The following is a 21,026-nucleotide window of genomic DNA, read 5'->3' as shown; positions in this document are numbered from 1 at the left end:
ATAACCTGTCATGTGAAAATTGCCTCAAAATTACACGAACCTATAAGAGGAATTAGCTTAAAATAAAAGCTGCTTATATCAAAACCGAGCTTTGGTAACAGCAATCACTTATAACATTACTGAGAAAATTACGAACACGCATTAATTTGCACTGCAGTGCAAACTCAAAATCAACGTCTCTTCTCAGCCAATTATCGTGGACAGGAGCCCATGTCATGAGCTCCTGTCATGGAGCAATGTTCTTCAGCAAACGGAAATTGTCTTGACCACCAGCCACTCTTAAAATTCAGTCGGGCCTCGGAAAAAAAAAAACCTAATGGCATCGTTTTTGTTCTGTGAATCCTATTTCTGATGGTTTAATTAACAGTGAATTTACGTAAACCATTCCCCACTGTCACTTTCTATTGCATACAGAATTAGAAACCTCTTTGTTATCTGTTGCTGTTTAAAACTGCTTGTGCCATCTACTAAATAACTAGACAACGAAAAGCTTTTCCCAATGAAAAGCTTTTACCACGGTTAGCTTCTCTCATTTGCAATACAAGGTAATCCAACGTGGATGCGAGGTAATTTCGAACAGAAACTACAAATTAATAGGCGATTTACATGACGATTTGACTACAACTTCCAGAATCCTTCACTTTTTCTGTTTCTTGTGTTAATTAGGGCAACTGTTATTTAAATCCCACTGAGAATTCGAAATTTAAATAACAAGGTAAAAACGAAAGGAATTCTGGTAGTTGTAGTCAAATGATGACAACGTGCAAATCTGCCTCACATAAACGCTGCATTATTTCGTGATGCAAATGAGAAAATTTAACCGTGGAAGGAGCTATTTAAAAGGGATGGTTTCACTGGTCATGTGCAGGTTATCATCTAGCCCACCCATTTCCATTGTTTATAAACCAATCAGATGCGAGTAGATAACACGTGAATAAAATCGTCGTGCCAAATAATAAATTCGATGCGCAATACTAACTTGAACATTCTCTGTGTAAATCCATTGACCTCTTCCGTGAAACTTGTGCGTCAGTCATTTCGCTAAACTTTATGTAGCCGTATACCTCGACAAGGGCGATTATTCTGCTTTCACGAAATTATAGTCTGTGATAACAGAAATACATGTAGTTGACACGAAAACGAAAAGCTACTTTATACATGGAGTCGAAACATCCAAAGGGAAATCTGCATTCTTCCGATTATTTTATAAACAATGGAATTGAATGACTACCGTTGTAGCTAGCACAACGCTGAGCTGTTTTGACTATTACCCCTATGCAAACTCAATTTGCATTGGTAATTGAGGCCGTGACTGCGAAGAGATTATGTGAGGAGAGAAAATTAAATAATTAAGTACGTTTTACATATTCGCTTTCGTTGTCAGAAAATATAGAAATCCAACGTAGATATATTAGTTTTAGCTCGTTTTGCATTTCTAAGTTACAGGTTACTGTTCCAGTTCATTAACCGTAACAAACACCTGCTAGTTCGTTGTAGGATCATAACTGTAATAAGCGTTGAACTGTAATTACTACCTGCGATAGTCTTTTGTTAAACTGTTATCTACCTGTATTGTTTTGAAAGTTATTAATCTTGTAAGCGTTGAATTCCGTTATAGCCAATCAAGCTTTCTGAAATATATTAGATAATGTTAACTTGCGACTTTTTAATAGCTTTACGTAATCCTTTAGAATTGTGCTTTCGTGCCTTGTAAAATATTCTTTGGTTACATTCCGGCTACATTCCGGTTACCTTCTGGTTGCATTCCGGTTATGTTCTGGTTGCATTCTGGTTGTGTTCTTGGATTAAAAGGATATCTTTGAACCTAAGTTCTGAGTGCTGTTGACGTCTCTGAAGATAATTCCCTGAAACAGATCCGGTACTGATCCCTGCAGCAAGAGCGTTTCCCCAGGTTTTTTACAGAAGTGCTTTCCCAGGCCAAAAACCTATTATCACAGTTAGCAACCCACCTACCCATCCAACGAGTAAGTCGGGCTTGATCTAGCTGTCCGCTTCTTCTTTCGCCTAGTCTTAAGCTTGTCCCAGGCCAGAGCGATCACTCCGTCTCGGTCCATAAACTCGCAAACTTGGCCAATATCCAGCCATCTTGACCTCACACTTGGCCAATAACCCATATATATGATCCTGTTTCACTATCATTTCTCAAATATTACAAATATTCTAGAAATAGCGAATGAAAGGGGGAGGGGTGATTCCTCCCCCAGCCATAGGAGATGAAAAAATAAACGGTCTGAAAAGTACTGAAACTGATCGTTTTTGACATTTACCCTTATAGTGTCCTCTCAAACAACTAGTGCGCTATTCGCCCTCATTCTCCATGAGCGACAATCAACTAGGCGGGGCCTTGCAATGCATCGTCAACTATTCGCGCAATTTACAGAAAGGAGGGTTCGTTGCGCAATTTTTCAGCAAGGTAAATAAAGAGTTGTCAATATTTATCAATAACATCACCAGCGCCAACAACAACAAAGGCAGAGATGTGTGCTGAAGGCTCTCTTGTTTATTGTTAATGGGGGAGAGGGAGAGAATGCAAAATTTCCAAGGGATCAATCATGGACGTAATTGTAAACCACCCCTGGGAGGAGAACTTCTAGATCCCTAGCTGCCAAGAAGATAGCCTGCGAGCAAGCTCACCTTTGAGTCACGCGTGCGGGCGACGAAGAGCAAGGCGATCCGGCGGGAACGAGTCTAGTGAAGAGGCGCTCAGAAAGGCGCCACTTTGAGGCGCCACTTTCTCGTCTCGTGGCTTCGCCGTTCGATTTCGTCTCTTTGGTGAGTTTGTTATCTAACCATCTGTAGTTAATGTTGTTACACGAGTCACTGAAGTTTCCCTGAGGCTGCTTAGTCCACCCTTGAACTTACCACAGGAGAGGATTGTCTTAAAAGCTTCTCGAAAATGTTGCATTCGCCAGGGATATACAAAGGGATTCACTCCGGAATTGGCCATCACAAGAAGAAGCTGGACGTCACGTATCCAGTGAATGAACACACAGTTGCACGCAGAACACAAGTTGATGATGTAGATACAAATACAAGAGGGGAGAAAGCATGCTAGAAATATTCCCAACACGATCATCAGTGCTTTGGCCATCTTCTTCTCCCAGAGCAAAGCTTGTCTTTTGGCGAAGTTCTCCGACGAGCTGTCGTGAAGGTCATCCCATTTGCGAACTTGAGTTCGGAAGGAGCTGAGAATTTTCGCGTGGGTGAACAAGAGCACCACGAACGTAATCACGATAGCTGTGTTGGCGAAGACGAAGCGGTAAATATTAAGCCCAACCTTGAAGTAAATAAGCGATAAAGCAGTAGAAATGATCCACGCAGAAGCCAGTAACGTGACAGCTCTGACCGCGTCCAGTCTCGTAACGTATAGAAGCGGAAACTTGATGGCTGCATAACGATCCACTGCCAAAATAATCAAGCTCAGCAAAGACGCGGTGCATGCGATGAAGTATGAGAAGTACAGGTAATTTCCGATGCGCAGGTGAAGAGAGGTTTTCAGCCCTTCTGATACATGAAACACCGCCGACAGCGGAGCTACCACGAGTCCGACGAGCACATCTGCAAGAGCCAAATTGGCCACGAAGTAGTTGAATGGAGAACGAAGATTTTTGTTCGGATCCACGAAGATGGCAAGTAGAACAAGAGAATTCCCGAGAGTCGCGACAGCCGATATAAATATGGAGATGGAGGCCGTGGTGTAAGACAGAACAGTCGGTGGAGTAACATTGGCACATGGATATTCACCAAAGAGAGACATGACCAGTCCGTAATATATCCACAATTGTCAACCCACCATGCTGTACGGAAATGACTTTAGTCATGAACGCCTTTCGATTCAACAAGGAACCGAAACACCAATATTAAAGCGAAACACCAACATGAAACAAACCAACTGGCGTTGCCCAACGTGTTCGAAAGGTCATTCCGTGCAACTTGTGTCAGATCACGTTACTCTAAACCTCGATGCTGCTATAAATCACGCAATCTTTGTTTCTATAAAATCACGCAATCCTCACAGATATCGTGACGAATGCTGAGTAAGACATGCAGCATTTTGGTCATTTTGAGAAAAAAACAGGCTCTTTCCAAAGGATTGCTAGAACAGTTTTTGTTACGTGAAATAGTTTACAAAAAAGGGGATCGAGACGCGATGTTGGGAAATCATTTTATGATTGGCCATCTGTGCCGCCCAACGATTTTCAGTCGGGCGTGATTCTAACAAATTGTTGTTTTATTAATTTAATGCGAACGGCCGTAAGAGAATTAAAATAGATGCTCTATAGTCGGTATCACAGGATTTAGGGTTAGAGGGCGCTGATCATAGCAGTTTTCCACATTTGACGGATGTCGTGATGTGTTACCAGAGTCTGTATAACTCTCTCTTAGATACACACATTCTTATCATAAGGTTTGCATTCGGGCCTGCTAAAAACCAGAAAGCCGCTCAAAACTTCTTTAAAAACCGAAAACCCCAATGGCTGCTAATTCCGAAAGTAACAAAGCTCGTTAATTTGCGGTAATGCGTCTAGGAAACAGGCGCTAAATTTCGGCAAGGTGTGACATTTTGTGCGTGATATAATTTTGAGGCCCACAGTTTTAGCTAAAACTGCGGGCCTCAAAATTATATCACGCACAAATTCTGTCACTGACACCTTGCCGAAATTTACCGCCTGTTTCCTAGACGCATTGCCGCGGAGTTTGTCATTCCTATCTGTATATCCGTAGGTGTGCTCTTACGAAATGTAAAACTCTTGTACGACTGAGTTAGGTATATATACAGGCGCTTCGTGTTGTATTGTTAAACTCCTGACGAAGTGTGCGTTAGACACACGAAACGCGTAGGAGAAATAAAGAAGTTATACAACTACAGTTCGCAGAGTGCTGCTCACTAGTTAAGTTTTTATTAAATGATTTAATTAAATTTATTAATTTGCCTTACCAGAGTCTATGTAACTCTCTCTTAGATACGCACATTCTTATCATAAGGTTTGCATTTGGGCCTCCTAAAAACCAGAAAGCCGCTCAAAACTTCTTTAAAAACCGAAAACCCCAAAAGCTGCTAATTCTGAAAGTGTCGAGGTTCGTTACTTTGGGAAGGTTACGGTATTGCCACACAAACTTGGATTTTAAAGAGGCTTGCCATGAACCAACATCATGACAATGTTATTGTTGTTGTTGTCGTTGTTTTGTCTTTTTGTACTAGAAGACTTGGGACAGGGTACTGGCAATTTAGGGTGAAGGGAGATTAAACAAGTTTTAAATGCGAGCAACAGGCGCTAGGGGATGATTCTCTATGAGTTCAGGGAATTTAATCGACCGTGAGAATAATTAACCCTGGCAGTCACGAGGGTAGACCTGTTTCATTACTTTACAAGTTATTTCTTGCATCAAGACTCAAGCTAGGGGAAAAGTGAAAATTTAAGAACTATGAGTCCACTGCTTGAGTGAATACCGTCGCAACTTTTCAACTCCCTCAGACAAATTTGAAATCCCACATTTGCAGCGTATCCTCTGTCCAGCAGTGCGAGCAGTGGAGTCAAGTACACCATCACATGGACGTTCGTTCAAACCCTAAATTGATATATTGTGTAATTTCTGATGACCGAGAGACGAATTAGTCAGAAGTGATTATTCTGACGGCAGCATGGAGAGGCTCGCGGGGCGTCATGGAATGTTTAGGGCATTTAGGCATTTGGCGGGAGATTGGGTCATTCTTTGTTAATAGTCGGTCTTCGTGTTCGTCCACCATTTTTATTAAGCTTTTGTTGTAACAGCTTGTATGTAAAATATGTCCTACTTTATTGCAATGATTTTGTACCCTTTCCTCGGGGTTTTGTTAACACATCAAAAGGGTGTTTTTTAGTGGTTTTCCAAATCTGGCGTAGCACAAGTTCTAATTGTTAGAACCAAAGAGTTGTAATTTGCCAGGATACAGATTATGTTGTAAGACGGAATATAGATGAGATGACTGACTGATGCATCTTCAACTGAAACTATTCACACTGCATGTCTTTTGTTAGTGTAGTCTGAATAGTAGATTGTTGCATGGAGTATAAATAATTAAAAAGACGAAAGGCGTGGCTTGGGATTCGTGGCGTTACGCAAAATGAAACTGCTAGTTGTGGCTTGTAGTTTCGGACAATTTTCGGAGAATAACTTTGAGTGGAAAAAGGTGCACCGCATTGCTTATACCTTCCTGTCTCGACCAGTCAACCGCTACGTATTCCTTTCCAGTCGTCCAAAGCGGAATTTTCGTGATCCCCTCTTTCCCTCGACTAGGCATACCATCATAAGCTAATCACTGCATAGTCATTTTCCTTTTAGGGCGAATAGAACCGGAAGTTGCAACAAACCATTCAAAACCGGAAGCGTTAACTCACTCGACCCAGTCTACTACAGCTTCGTTGGTCGGGTCGTGTTTCATGTCAAACTCCTGGAGTACTAAGCTCACAAAAACATTGCAAGCCGGACCCAAAAATTCCGGCCAAACTCCTATCATGTACGCTCTTTCTTTCCTTTTTTGTTCTTGCTCTCAAAACTTATGAACGATAACAGGACAAATGATTAGCTGCTGACAAGTGTTCACTAAATTGCAGGCTCGCTGAGGCAATGCAATCTTATGGGGAAGGAGAAAAAAACTTTTTTTCCTAGCTATTCTAAATCAACATGGAGGGTTTTTGTTGTTGTTGTTGTTTTCTTTTGACGGTATACCTACCAATATTGTAGCCTCTGTAGTACGAACCAACGTACTAAACAGGGCAATCAATTCTAGCGAAAATCCGTCATATTATAGCTGGTTTTCACATGACGTCACTAAAATTCGAACTACAAAACTATTGATCTTCCTGAGATTTTACTTAAATAATGTATAAGAGCAGCTGAAAACTAATATTCATACAAATTTTCGCTCTGAATAGGTTTTTGGTTTTGTGATACACTACGCTTGAATTTCTAAGCTTTGCGTGACGCGGCATTTACGTGACGGCCAAGAGAGCTGTCATGATGGTTAAAAACGTGTCTTATTTCGGGGAAAAGTAATGTTTAATGTTTTAGAGTTTCTCGAGAGATAAATTCACGTTTTTGTAGCAAAACTCAGTGACAGATGTTTCTGTTGGTTTCCGGCCGCCATGTTGGTGCCCATACGGATGGGCACCAGCATGGCGTCTCCATACAAATCTCTATAAATTTGGGTAAAAAATTTCTCCGCATATCTCGCATAAGAAAAATTGCTGTGACCACAGTCTTGGCGAGAGTCTTTGCATATTTACTTTCTTTCATTTCCCAGATTCTGGACTTTATCTGTTGACCGGTTTTGATTTTTATTTTGATCTATTTTGAATTGCATGACACTGAAAACCAGCAATTGATCCGCTTCTAGTGATATTGCTCATCTGCTCAAAGTGTGTTTGCTACAAAGGAAAGAATGCTTTTGTTTATACACACTAAAGAATGTCTATACACTGCCTGAAAGTAAAATAATTGACGCGGTACTTTATATAAGCCAGTGTAAGCCATATATCACTGAATACTACATAATTCAACAGTGATTTACGAGTGAACTGAACTTTATGCCATACCTGTTTTTCGCTGAGACTGTATATAAACGTGTTAGTAAGAACACCATTGTAAGTGTTTCATACCATAAATACTATCAGCAATTGTTTGATGTTCAAAACAGCTATTGCCTTGAAGGCATTTAAAAAGTGCTTTGTGAGGCACTCGTCCATAGCCGCTTGTCTAACAATTTGGGCGTGCCTTAGCTATTTTGCATCTATATATTTTTCCTTCTTCCTCCAGCTACTCAATAAATCACCTCAGGTTGCCGAGTAGAAGGTTCTTAAGCCGAAAGTGGTGTACGTGATATCGATGGCGGAGTTCATCTTCAAGTGTGGCCTGTTTTTCCTTGGTGAAATCCGAAATAAGGTAACAGAGATGCTGAGTAAAGGAGATGTGGTGGATCGTGATCTCCGCAACCTCATAGTGGATGACATCAAAGATATTAGATCGAAGATAGATTCAATGGCAAGAAAAGATCTCCTAGCATGTATCAATATCTTTGCGGAAGAATTCGCAAATATCACGAACCGCGGGATAAGAAAGGAGGATGAGAATTACTCAACTGACAGGGTATTGCCTGAATCAACAATAAGGCAGCTCGAAGCCGCAAAGCTAAAAGCAACAGAGGCCTTCAGTAACGAAGTTCTGGACATTTCGGATCGCATCTTGGCTGCAAAATACCGCATTCGAACAACACTTCTAATGACGTTAGACAAACCCGCAAACGCATTCACGTCGTGCATAACAATCCTTAAACAGCTAAATGACGATTGTACGATCCAGAGGACGTTTCGAGATCATTTTTCACGGGGGATTAGAGTTTGGCGGCCGGGATTTAGACTGAGCAGTCGACGTGAAGAAATTATTTCCTCTGTTTGTGAAGTCAACCGTTTGGTATATGATATAATGCAAATGGAGGTATATGACGAAGCCAGCCAACTCTACAGCTTGCCTGCTGTTCACACTGGAAACGAAGTGATCGATCCTCTGCGCGATCTGAAGGTGGCGGAAGTTCTGAGTACGAGAGAGATGAAGGATGTTTCTGTCCTGTGGTCATTTGGCCAAAAGGGTGACGGAAAACTAAAGTTTCCGCAGAGTATTGCAACAAATACACTAGGAGACTTCATCGTAGCGGACAGTGGAGATCGTAAGATAAAGGTGTTTGACAGAAGAGGACATTTCCTGAAATCTTTCCGCTGTCGAAGTGATGACGTGGAACACGAAACCTTAGATCTTGATACTGACGGGGCTGACAACGTGTATTTGCTTGTCGTAGAGAATGATATGTACGAAGTTCATGTGTTTGACAAGCACGGCAACTGGATATGGAACTTCCCGCTGAAAAAGACGTCTAAAGGGCGTGCGCTTGCAGTGGACAGGGGAACCGGGTACGTGTTGGTATTGGAAGGAGAAATCGGGGCAAAGTGCAACGCCGTGGTGGAGGTCTACGAACGATCCAAGGACGATGGACATTTTGTTCGCAGCTTTGGCGAGAGATACTTGAGTGATGCTGTAGATATCGCTGTTGCTAGAGATGGTCGCATTTATGTCCTGGATAGTTCCTTCAGTGGAGACCGAAAGTCGATAAGCTCGTTCAATGGGAAGGGAGAGCGTCTTAGCGTGTTCGAAGTTGTTCCTAATGCGGTTGCTGTGTCATTTCACCACGGTGATTCGAGTGTGGTTGTCGCTTCACTTCCGTTTCATGCAGAATCACTAAAGCGTCGAGCTAAGATCTCGCTTTACTCAGTCTCGGGCAATCATTGGCGCACGATCGACCTCGACGCAAGTGGTGTCACCTCAGTGGAAAGCATTGCAGTCACCGAGAACGGATGCATTGTTGTAGCACTAACAGAAGACTTCTCTGGTGTACTTCAAAACAAGGTTATAGTTTTGTAAAGGACTAAAATTCCAGTGTGATTAGTAGCGTTTTATAAATTATGTATTTTATTGCTTGAATGCCTCAGCTGTCAAGACGCCGTGACTTTATTTAAGGTATTCAGTGGAACAACAAAACGTGCTATCAAGCGTAGTGTAGGGCGTTCAATAACTTGAATTGACTTTAGGTGCAACAAAAACAGAACTTTACTTTGAAACTTCCTATTTATGCACAGAACGTTGCATTTTTGTCCACCATCCACTGACTTGTAGTTTTGTAACTGGTTATATTTACAAAATCGTTTTGCGTAGCATTTCATTTCTTTGTATCAGGGTTCGCCGGTGTAAATCTCTTATCCTGTGTCGAGTGACTCAAGCAACATTTTAAGTGAGTTTTTAGGGGTATGTTGGAAAGAAAAAAGAGTGCAATATATCTGACAGTATCAATCGAACATTAGATCGTGTGTATTTACATAGTTAGATGCAGAGATAATATAGAGTTTGAAAAATAGAAAATCGAAATAGTGTTTGCACGATTTTCAAGCCTTCATTGCATCATGCATTCAAGTGTGAATCAGTCACACATTGTACAGTTTTGTAACTGGTTATTATTACATCATTGTATCATGCATTGAAGCGTGAATCAGTCACATATTGTACAGTGTTGTAACTGGTTATTATTACACCATTGTTAAGTGTTGCATGTCAGTTCTTTGTATTACAAGAAGATCTGTTAGATCTTATAACCGCGCTTTTAAAATTTAACTGTTTGCTTAGCACTACCGTTGGAACGCAGTGCACATTCCAAAGCAGTCATTGATGATTCTTTTCTTACTGTAGACATCACATCACTTGATCAACACAAACTGTATTATTGCACCATCAGTGGTAGCCATTGACAAATCTCCGATGACCTAATGGTCTTAATCTTTGTAGAACTTTCTTCGGGATATGTATGGGCATGAACGATATAAATGACACGATAATAACACTATTAACAACAGCTTTCTTTCTTAAAAGTCATGATTAAATTTAATTGGTGTTTTCCACGAGTAAAGGGCTAGTAAAGTAGTCACACAAGCCATATAATTTAATAATAAAACTCTATCCCGACCGATGTATCGATTTTGGTCACTCCAGCGACCACAGATTGAAAACGTGACAGAAAATTGGCGTTACTTTCGATTCTCACCAAATTTGGACAGTGGGATGATCTCATCATTAGCCAATTATAGGCCATCTTTCAGCTCTTTTCGTCATATCCCCCCCACGGGAGAATTTTGTCAAGTTAGCTAATTTAGTATGCAAACCAACGTAATGGCGGTCACCGTCGACGAAATGTTTATTTGCTCAAAACTGGGGCAAAATCTTTCGGAGATGGAAATCAAGACATTTGTAAGGATACAGAAAGTAATTTGGGGCCGGTTGCTGGCTTCTAGGGCTGAATTTATCCAGAAGTAAGCTGTATTTTCGTTTTCATGCCGAAAGCCATGCGATGAAATATTATCGGCTTGTTCTCCTGTCTTGTTCTGTTTTTCTCTTGGTCTTTTTTGTAGCCCGCCGAGGTCAGTCTTTCGTCTAAATCAGTTGAAAAAGGTTCGAAAAAGATGTTCCCATTCAAGTTTAAGCTCTCAGGCGATAATTCTGGAGTTTTTTGACCGAAACATCGGCTTTGTTTTGTTCGTGTTTTTCGGTTGCTATGGGCGACCGTGGCTTCCTTTGTTAGGTCAAGTCTGGGAAGTGAGGTCACAAAAAAATTCTAATTAATTCTGGTTTTGTTCGATTTCGCTGAAATTTTAACATGATAAAGCTGGATTGTTAAGGAATAGATTTACCGTCTGCCGATGTGTGGTAGCTATTAACGTTGAAGTGTTATATCGCTTCGAAGTCAGGGTTTTGAAGATATTTTTTTGCAACATGTGGGTTCGGCGTGATTTTGTAATCAGAGGTGTCGGTTGACCCCGAAGGAAAAAATATCCGGAAAAGGTCATTTCATGGACGATTCAAACGAATATAGATATGTATATGTTCCGAGCTAAATTTCTGGTGAAAAAATATAATTTTTGACGAGCGCTGGGTTTTTAATTTTTTCCCGCGAAAGATGAGATTTATTAATGTTTCAACAGCTTTTGGCGAGTAAACATCACAGGTTGCGTGACTCAAAATTTGGCCGAGTGGAAGCTTGGGTCTGCTTGCACAGAAGTCGAAAAAAAAAACAAGAAGATCTGTTAGATCTTATAACCGCGCTTTTAAAATTTAACTGTTCGCTTAGCACTACCGTCGGAACGCAGTGCACATTCCAAAGCAGTCATTGATGATTCTTTTCTTACTGTAGACATCACATCACTTGATCAACACAAACTGTATTATTGCACCATCAGTGGTAGCCTTTGACAAATCTCCGATGACTTAATGGTCTTAATCTAGAACTTTCTTCGGGATATGTATGGGCATGAACGATATCAACGACACAATAATAACACTATTAACAACAGCTTTCTTTCTTAAAAGTCATGATTAAATTTAATTGGTGTTTTCCACGAGTAAAGGGCTAGCAAAGTAGTCACACAAGTCATAAAAAAACCCTATCCCGACCGATGTATCGATTTTGGTCACTCCAGTGACCACAGATTGAAAACGTGACAGAAAATTGGCGTTACTTTTGATTCTCACCAAATTTGTCGTATCCCCCCCCTCTCGGGAGAATTTTGTTAAGTTAGCTAATTTAGTATGCAAGCCACCGTAATGGCGGTCGCCGCCGGCGAAATGTTTATTTGCTCAAAATTGGGGCAAAATCTTTCGGAGATGGAAATCAGGACATTTGTAAGGATACAGAAAGTAATTTGGGACCGGTTGCTGGCTTCTAAGGCTGAATTTATCCAGAAGTAAGCTGTATTTTCGTTTTCGTGTCGAAAGCCACGCGATGAAATATTATCGGCTTGTTCTGCTGTCTTGTTCTGTTTTTTCTCTTTGTCGTTTTTGTAGCCCGCCGAGGCCAGTCTTTCGTCTAAATCAATTGAAAAAGGTTCGAAAAAGATGTTCCCATTCAAGTTTAAACTCTCAGGCGATAATTGTGGAGTTTTTTGGCCGAAACGTCGGCTTTGTTATGTTCGTGTTTTTCGGTTGCTATGGGCGACCGTTGCTTCCTTTGTTAGGACAAGTCTGGGAAGTGAGGTCACAAAAAAATTCTAATTAATTCTGGTTTTGTTCGATTTCGCTGAAATTTTAACACGATAAAGTTGGATTGTTAACGAATAGATTTACCGCCTGCCGATGTGTGGTAGCTATTAACGCTGAAGTGTTATATCGCTTCGAAGTCAGGGTTTTGAAGAGATTTTTTTGCAACATGTGGGTTCGGCGTGATTTTGTAATCTGAGGTTTCGGTTGACCCCGAAGGAAAAAATATCCGGAAAAGGTCATTTCATCGACGATTCAAACAAATATAAATATGTATATGTTCCGAACTAAATTTCTGGTGAAAAAATATAATTTTTGACGAGCGCTGGGTTTTTAATTTATTCCCGCGAAAGATGAGATTTATTGTTTCAACAGCTTTTGGCGAGTAAACATCACAGGTTGCGTGACTCAAAATTTGGCCGAGTGGAAGCTTGGGTCTGCTCGCACCGAAGTCGAAAAAAAAACAAGAAGATCTGTTAGATCTTATAACCGCGCTTTTAAAATTTAACTGTTCGCTTAGCACTACCGTCGGAACGCAGTGCACATTCCAAAGCAGTCATTGATGATTCTTTTCTTACTGTAGACATCACATCACTTGATCAACACAAACTGTATTATTGCACCATCAGTGGTAGCCGTTGACAAATCTCCGATGACTTAATGGTCTTAATCTAGAACTTTCTTCGGGATATGTATGGGCATGAACGATATCAACGACACAATAATAACACTATTAACAACAGCTTTCTTTCTTAAAAGTCATGATTAAATTTAATTGGTGTTTTCCACGAGTAAAGGGCTAGCAAAGTAGTCACACAAGTCATAAAAAAACCCTATCCCGACCGATGTATCGATTTTGGTCACTCCAGTGACCACAGATTGAAAACGTGACAGAAAATTGGCGTTACTTTTGATTCTCACCAAATTTGTCGTATCCCCCCCCCTCTCGGGAGAATTTTGTTAAGTTAGCTAATTTAGTATGGAAGCCACCGTAATGGCGGTCGCCGCCGGCGAAATGTTTATTTGCTCAAAATTGGGGCAAAATCTTTCGGAGATGGAAATCAGGACATTTGTAAGGATACAGAAAGTAATTTGGGACCGGTTGCTGGCTTCTAAGGCTGAATTTATCCAGAAGTAAGCTGTATTTTCGTTTTCGTGCCGAAAGCCGTCCGATGAAATATTATCGGCTTGTTCTCCTGTCTTGTTCTGTTTTTTCTCTTTGTCGTTTTTGTAGCCCGCCGAGGCCAGTCTTTCGTCTAAATCAGTTGAAAAAGGTTCGAAAAAGATGTTCCCATTCAAGTTTAAACTCTCAGGCGATAATTGTGGAGTTTTTTGGCCGAAACGTCGGCTTTGTCATGTTCGTGTTTTTCGGTTGCTATGGGCGACCGTTGCTTCCTTTGTTAGGACAAGTCTGGGAAGTGAGGTCACAAAAAAATTCTAATTAATTCTGATTTTGTTCGATTTCGCTGAAATTTTAACACGATAAAGCTGGATTGTTAAGGAATAGATTTACCGCCTGCCGATGTGTGGTAGCTATTAACGCTGAAGTGTTATATCGCTTCGAAGTCAGGGTTTTGAAGAGATTTTTTTGCAACATGTGGGTTCGGCGTGATTTTGTAATCTGAGGTTTCCGTTGACCCCGAAGGAAAAAATATCCGGAAAAGGTCATTTCATCGACGATTCAAACAAATATAAATATGTATATGTTCCGCGCTAAATTTCTGGTGAAAAAATATAATTTTTGACGAGCGCTGGGTTTTTAATTTATTCCCGCGAAAGATGAGATTTATTGTTTCAACAGCTTTTGGCGAGTAAACATCACAGGTTGCGTGACTCAAAATTTGGCCGAGTGGAAGCTTGGGTCTGCTCGCACCGAAGTCGAAAAAAAAAAAACCACGGGTAAACCATGAACCGCGCTCGGCCCATGGCCGCGCGGTTAAAAAACCACGGGTAAACCATGTGTACCGTTGCAGTTATGTCCTACATAGCAGACATGTCCTCTGACGTAATGTAATATACGGAGCCAATCATATCATGCGTTCTATCTAATAACACGCAGCATAAGACTGGTAACTAAACTCCGTTGCAGTTCGGTCTTCGAGCAAAATTGATTTTTGGAGGGGTAGCGTACGGAAGCAGTATTTGACTATGTATGTCTTTACTCTGAACCAGAGTGACTCTGAACGTAAATATGCAGCGACTATTTACAAGAATGGCATTTACCTCACAAGATTTCTATCGGAAATTGACCACTTAGTGTGTTTTCAGTTTCAAATTCAACATGAAAGTTCGATCGAAGATTTAAACAGTGGTTGCTCTCCGATTTGCGAACTGCGTGTTCCCGGCCAGCCAATATTAAACTCCGCGCTTTGGTTATCCTCAAATTATTCAGATCGTTTAATGATATTACAGAGGCAAAACAAAATTCTGAGAAGCAGTGTAACCAATTTTAGTTTCGGTGCTGTAAAACTACCACTCAATCTGCGCAATATTTCTCTATTCTCAATCTTGTCACTCACACGAAATCCGGTTCGCGAAAGCCCTCTTCTCAGTATAAGTTTGTTGAGGCTGACTGAACCTTTTTGGGTAAGACGTCTCCTGTAGCATCGAACATTTATTACAGAAATTTTCTTGTCGAGTAGATTTTTATGGCCGGAGTGCTTTCTAACTGTTCCTAGTTCGCTTTGCTTTACGAAACAGCAGTAGTAGTCGAAAAACCATAGAGCACTTTGTGGCCTATTGAAAACACCACAGAGCGCTTTGTGGCCTACTCAAAACACCACAGAGCGCTTTGTGGCCTATTCAAAACACCACAGAGCGCTATGTGGTGTTTTATTTTGGGATTTAACATTGAAAACTGGATGGCTCGTTGACTCGCAAGTATCTCACAGCTATTTTCTGAGATAATTTGGTTTTTCCAATTTTCACACCACAAAGCGCTTTGTGGCCTATTCAAAACACCGCAAAGCGCTTTGTGGCCTATTCAAAACACCACAAAGCGCTTTGTGGCCTATTCAATACACCAGAAAGCGCTTTGTGGTCGTCATCGTAATCATAGCGATTCTGTCAGTGGAAGTTATACTATGTGGACAAAACTGGCAGAGGGGCTCTCTTATTTTGACAGGGAGGTTCGCAAAATTTTCGCACCACCCCTTACATTAATTATGCATGCAATTTTTTTGACTGACTCGTTCTTTTCACGATTGCTGTTTGAGTATAATGTGATAGTTTGAGATAGTTGCATACATAATTAATGTATGGCGCTGTACGGAAATCGTACCTGGAGGTTAGCCGAGTGCTCTCAAAGAAACCTCTGAAAGGAACCAATAGGTTTTCGCAAACGTGCTGAGCAGGGTTATGTTGAACACTATTTCAGTTTTTGTTTTTAGAAAGAAATATCACCGAATCTCGGATATAAGACTTGATACCCTTAAAAGTACTCGTTATGGTTATCAGACAGAGCACTGACTGCTAATGAGATTTGCATTCCTGGGATCGGCTGGAACTAGCTACAACGGGTGCGTGTTATTAACCGGAAGAGACGATGAAATGAAAGCAGAAGGTTGAAAATTAGGAATTCAGTGATACCTCAACCTATCACTTGTTTCGGTTAGAGAATCTTAGAGGGATTTATTATGTTCATTGATTTATAGCTCTGTTGTTAGTCCTCGTTTGTAGGCACACCCCTCAGGAATTTAGCATTGAACATGGAATGAAACTTACGTCGGATACTGATACGGGTATTTCTTTTTTTTAATAAGTCTATGGATCTCGCCATAACATTGCAAGGCGAAGAACTCGACCAATGTTTTACCAACACGGACCTCATACTAGTTCAATAACATAATTCAGTTATGACAGAGAAGATTACAAATCTTTTTTTATTTATTTATGGCTAGACTGGAATTTATACAGCTGGTGTTTTCATGAGCAGGTATAATTACCATTATCACTATCAACTGGAATCTTGTAGATCTTTCTACACACGGGCGAACCAAAACAATCTGACTTGTGACCTTGAATTAATTCGCTTGAATTATCTGCAGTGCTCACGTATGATACAAACCGTTGCTTTATCCAAACATTTTCGAAAATTGTATTTTAGGGCATGTTTTTAGCCTGTGTTGTAAAACCACTATAATCTTGAGATTTGTATTGTTACAAAGGCAAAATAACCAAAGTTAGAATTAGTTTGAGAAATTCTATTTTTGACAGATAAATGCCTTTTGGACATAGTAATATAATACTTATCATTGCATTTAGAGTGGTACACTTCTAACAAAGGCCACCAAACTAATTTTTTTTCATCATTTTTTCACATGTTTTCAACAACTTTCCTATGGCTTCCATTCAAATCTGGCAAATTCAAATTATGAAAAGAAATGTGAGAGGTGGAGTTGTCGACTGATCAACAGGTTACATGATGCTTGATATTTTCACCATTCATGCATTTTGATTAGCTTATTTAAACCAAGGAAGGTGGACACAGTTAGTCAGGCACGACTGTGACTGGGTTCTTATTACAAAGATGAAAAGTTCTGTCACTCTTTTGTCCCTTAAATCTAGATCCAACAAACTAGTCACAGGCAACACAGTGATTTGTGGTTCATTTAGTAAAAAAAAAAAGTAATGACACATTTTCTTCAGCCTTTGAGCTTGGGCTAATTTGAATAAGCTGTTGTAAATGTAGAACAATCAAAACAATTTCAGACTCATTCTCTATTTACTTAATTATTACTTATTAATACATCTGTTAAAGAAATCCTGATGAAAATTTAAAAAATCCTCGAAATAAATACTGATTTTATCACTGTCACTAAACTCATCCTCTATTAACTTTCTGTAGACGTGTTCATCATCATTGTCTTGTTCTTCTTGCCCTTCCGCTTGTTCTTCTTGATCCTCTTGTCCTTCTTCTTCTTCTTTGTCTTCTTCTAACTCCCCCTCCTCCTCATCGATCATATCATCTAATGCCTCCAGGTATGGTTTGGCCAGGCTATTAAAAATATGGAGAGGGATTTACTTCATCAATAGACACAACAATATTGTGGAAAACTGAAACTTTCTGTGAAGGGGCCTGTTACGGCTATTTCGTGTTTTCTTTGTGTCCTTTTTTGTTCCGTATGTTAATGCATTTTTTCACACTCTACATGCTTTTTTTTCTCGCGTCGTATGTAAATTTCGTTGCGTATATATTTGTGTTATCCTTTCATGTTAATTTAGTGCTAGTTTATCATCCGGTACACTTGTATCCTCTTGGTTCCCTGAACCCCGTTGCCAGCATTTTGGGAGCCGTTTAGTTTATCGTCTGTTTGTATTTTCCTCTTAGTTTTCTGCCGTCTTCAGTTAGTTATTTGTAGTAATTCGTTTCATGTTTATCTTTAGGAATTTACCTTCCTCCTACGGAAAGTGAAATAAATTTGCTGGACTAATTGAAACTCGCTTTAAGTTGTGTCTGAAGTCGGCCTTTGCCTCTTCAGGGCCCATTTCTTGAAACTTCCTGGCTATTCAAGGGCTTGTCAACTTACAAGGACCGTTTTCAGGCTGCTGTTTTGGGCCCAAAGCACCAAACTACCTAATGAAACTTAAATCAGTTTTTAAAAAGAGCATTGGAATTATAATCTAAAGTACAACAGTAATATTATTATAATTCAAATTATAAATATTCATACTGTATTTTGTTTTTTCACGAGGAATGTGAACGCCTTAAAGAGATCTTTTCCCGACTGTGCTATCCTGACGACCTTGTGCAGTCAATCATTCGCAGATTTATTGAATCAAAAGTGTCCGAGGATTCACATACTCGAGTGGCTGATAAAAGAGAAGCCCCAGTCAGAATCGTGTTGCCCTACAAGGACCAGAAATCTGCAAACGTAGTACGTAAACAGCTGGCTGACCTCAGTCAGAAGATCAACGCAGATATTAGCCCAGTTTACACAAGTAGAAAGATCAAGGATGAAATTAAGGTCAGGGAAGACAAGCAGCCTCTTGTGAGTCAACAATGCGTGGTGTATTCATTTCAGTGTGGCCTGTGTGATGCAGGCTATGTCGGTTACACGTGCTGACACCTACACCAACGAATTGAAGAACACAAAGGATTGGCAATCGGAAACCACCTCAGAGAGCAGCACAATATGGCGCCAGAAGACATCGTACAGAGTTTTCGAATCTTAAGAAAGTTTCAGAACAAACTTGGCTGCCTTATTTTTGAAATGTTTTTTATCAAAGAACTGAAACCAATGCTAAACAAACAGTGGGATTCAATTCGCGCCAAATTATTTGTTTAGAGCAATTCTTGCTAAGATTATTTTATTTTTAACACTTTTTCACATATTTTATCACATTTTAGCGTTCGCCACATTTTTATCTATTATAAGTTGTTTTTAACATATTTATGGCTATATGCTAATGTAGAAAATTTACTCACTTGAGTGCTCTCTCAATTAATTTGGTGTTAATCAATTTATTGTCATTAACTCCAAAGAAACCAATCTGAACAACTGTCAGGGCTTGCTGTCAGGGCTTGCAAACTCCAATTCCTCTTAGAGTGAAAACAAGGTGTTTTCCTTCCACATCTACATGGGAGAGTATCATAATTTATGTGGGTGGTGGTGGTGTATCGAGTTGTGTTTGACAAACCCTTTTCATTTTTTATGTTTCTGCATATAGCAATATAAAGGAACTGTTTTTTAACTGTTTAATAGCAAACCACTTTATTTTTAAAAAGTGTCTGTTATTTTTATTTAAAGTTAATTTGGCTAGCAATTCCTTGCTATTTAAATGTATGTTGCTTGAAAACTGTGATCTGGTGGCTCTAGATGCAATTTGAGTTTTTCTGTAATTTTGAAAAGTCAAGCCCCACTGTTTGTTATTAATATTGTATCAAAAGGATAACACCATTCTTATCATGGTTATTCTATTGATTCCATTTCATCATTACTTAAGGTGGTTCTGCAGTTATTGTGGGCACACTACCCCATGTCAAAGTTTGCAACATAATTTTTGGGGCATTGAAGTGTTGGCTAACAAATTTTGGGAAATATTTTGTCTTTCACTCGGTGATAATGTTACTTAATTCCATTTACTGGGGATAATATTTTTATTCTTACTGGTGTTTGACTGGACCCCATTTTTTGGACAACAACACTACCAGTAAAAAAAATTTTGCTGGCATACTTTTACTCAATTTCTGGAACCAGCTTATTTTGACTTAATACAAACCATGCCCAAGTTTCGGGGAAATCATTTGAGCAGAAGTTCAGAAGTATTAACTTAAAGGTCAAAGACATGTAAACTCAACTCTAACATTCACTGAAAGTTTCTACAATTGACTCTCATTTCCAAAACAAGCCATGAACCCAAATTTTGTGAGAAGCTTGCCCCAAAGCTTGCTAAATAAAAGTGGCTAGTCAATTAGTGATCGTGTGAACCATAAAAAGCATTAATCCCTAGTTCTTAAAATACAATAAAATGCTTGATAACCTCATTGAATTTTCAAAGATGCATTTTGCAACAGTATTTGGAAATAACTTTTGTGTCAAAGTCTTTCCACACAAATTGTTCAGTATGGCAATATTTTGGCTATAAGTTTTACTGTTGTGACTCAAAAAGAAATGGGGCACTGTTGTCAGGATTGTAAGCTACTCCCCGACTGATCTCTGGTGAGGAAGAGAAGCAGTTTTATTAATCTATGATTACAAATACAAAATAGGTACTACAGGTACAGGCTGAGCCATCTTTTTGCCATTCCTTAATATATAGTTAAAAAGACAGTTATTAATAATAACAATAATAATAAATAAAAATAGCAATAAAAACAACAACGATGACAACAAAAATAATAACAATAATATTAATGATAATGATGTGCTTCTGGGCATGAATTATGTTTTTATTCATGACAGTTGGTTCATCATATTTGACCAGTAAAAGTGCTTCACTGGGTCTATTTGTTAGAAAAGTGGAGTCTCATCAAAATGTGTGGGCACAGTTCATGGATGTTTAAAATCTTGTGAGGGATGTGCTCTATGACTGATTAATCACCCAATGAATCACTGTTGCAACACCAAAACAAGAAGGCAAGTTTATAAAAAAGTTGAGCATTTCTGCAAGTTGAAATTTTCTCGCGAGTGCTAATGGGCAACAAAAGTCTACTAGGTAGGCAACTAAAAAGACACACGGGGAACCAACAAAAAGAGAACTAGTTGCCCAAAGGGCAAATTAGCAAGAAAGTTAGTGTCGAACACTGCATTAATAGCCATCAAGCTCATTCTAAGAGCTTTGTGGCATCCAAAAGTTTTCTTTACTCTGCCTCCTTGACTCCTCAACCTCTCTTAATTCATTTATGTTTGTTGTGCCCCAAACCACTGCAGGAAAGAAAGTGAGTGCTTTGTACA

General features: G+C 39.7%; 2 protein-coding genes across 2 annotated transcripts; one reads left to right on the top strand and one right to left on the bottom strand.

Annotated features, from left to right (window-relative positions):
• Positions 1-1,707: 1,707 nt before the first annotated feature.
• LOC145482845 (adenosine receptor A2a-like) lies at positions 1,708-3,945 on the bottom strand. Its single transcript, XM_081461482.1, has one exon. The coding sequence runs from the start codon at positions 3,776-3,778 to the stop codon at positions 2,807-2,809; it is 972 nt and encodes a 323-aa protein (XP_081317608.1). The 5' UTR covers positions 3,779-3,945; the 3' UTR covers positions 1,708-2,806.
• A 3,652-nt stretch (positions 3,946-7,597) lies between these two features.
• Positions 7,598-10,171, top strand: LOC145482809 (uncharacterized). The gene has a single exon (XM_081461451.1). It carries the CDS (start codon positions 7,888-7,890, stop codon positions 9,472-9,474), a length of 1,587 nt encoding a protein of 528 aa, XP_081317577.1. The 5' UTR covers positions 7,598-7,887; the 3' UTR covers positions 9,475-10,171.
• Positions 10,172-21,026: the final 10,855 nt, after the last annotated feature.

Source organism: Orbicella franksi, chromosome 3, assembly GCF_964199315.1.
Source record: "Orbicella franksi chromosome 3, jaOrbFran1.1, whole genome shotgun sequence".
Taxonomy (NCBI): Eukaryota; Metazoa; Cnidaria; class Anthozoa; order Scleractinia; family Merulinidae; genus Orbicella; species Orbicella franksi.
This window is presented reverse-complemented; position numbering and strand designations above follow the sequence as displayed.

What these genes read in the sequence shown, in the direction of transcription:
- LOC145482809 (XM_081461451.1), top strand. Translation starts at nt 7,888, where the DNA reads ATGGCGGAGTTCATCTTCAAGTGTGGCCTGTTTTTCCTTGGTGAAATC.
- LOC145482845 (XM_081461482.1), bottom strand. Translation starts at nt 3,778, where the DNA reads ATGTCTCTCTTTGGTGAATATCCATGTGCCAATGTTACTCCACCGACT.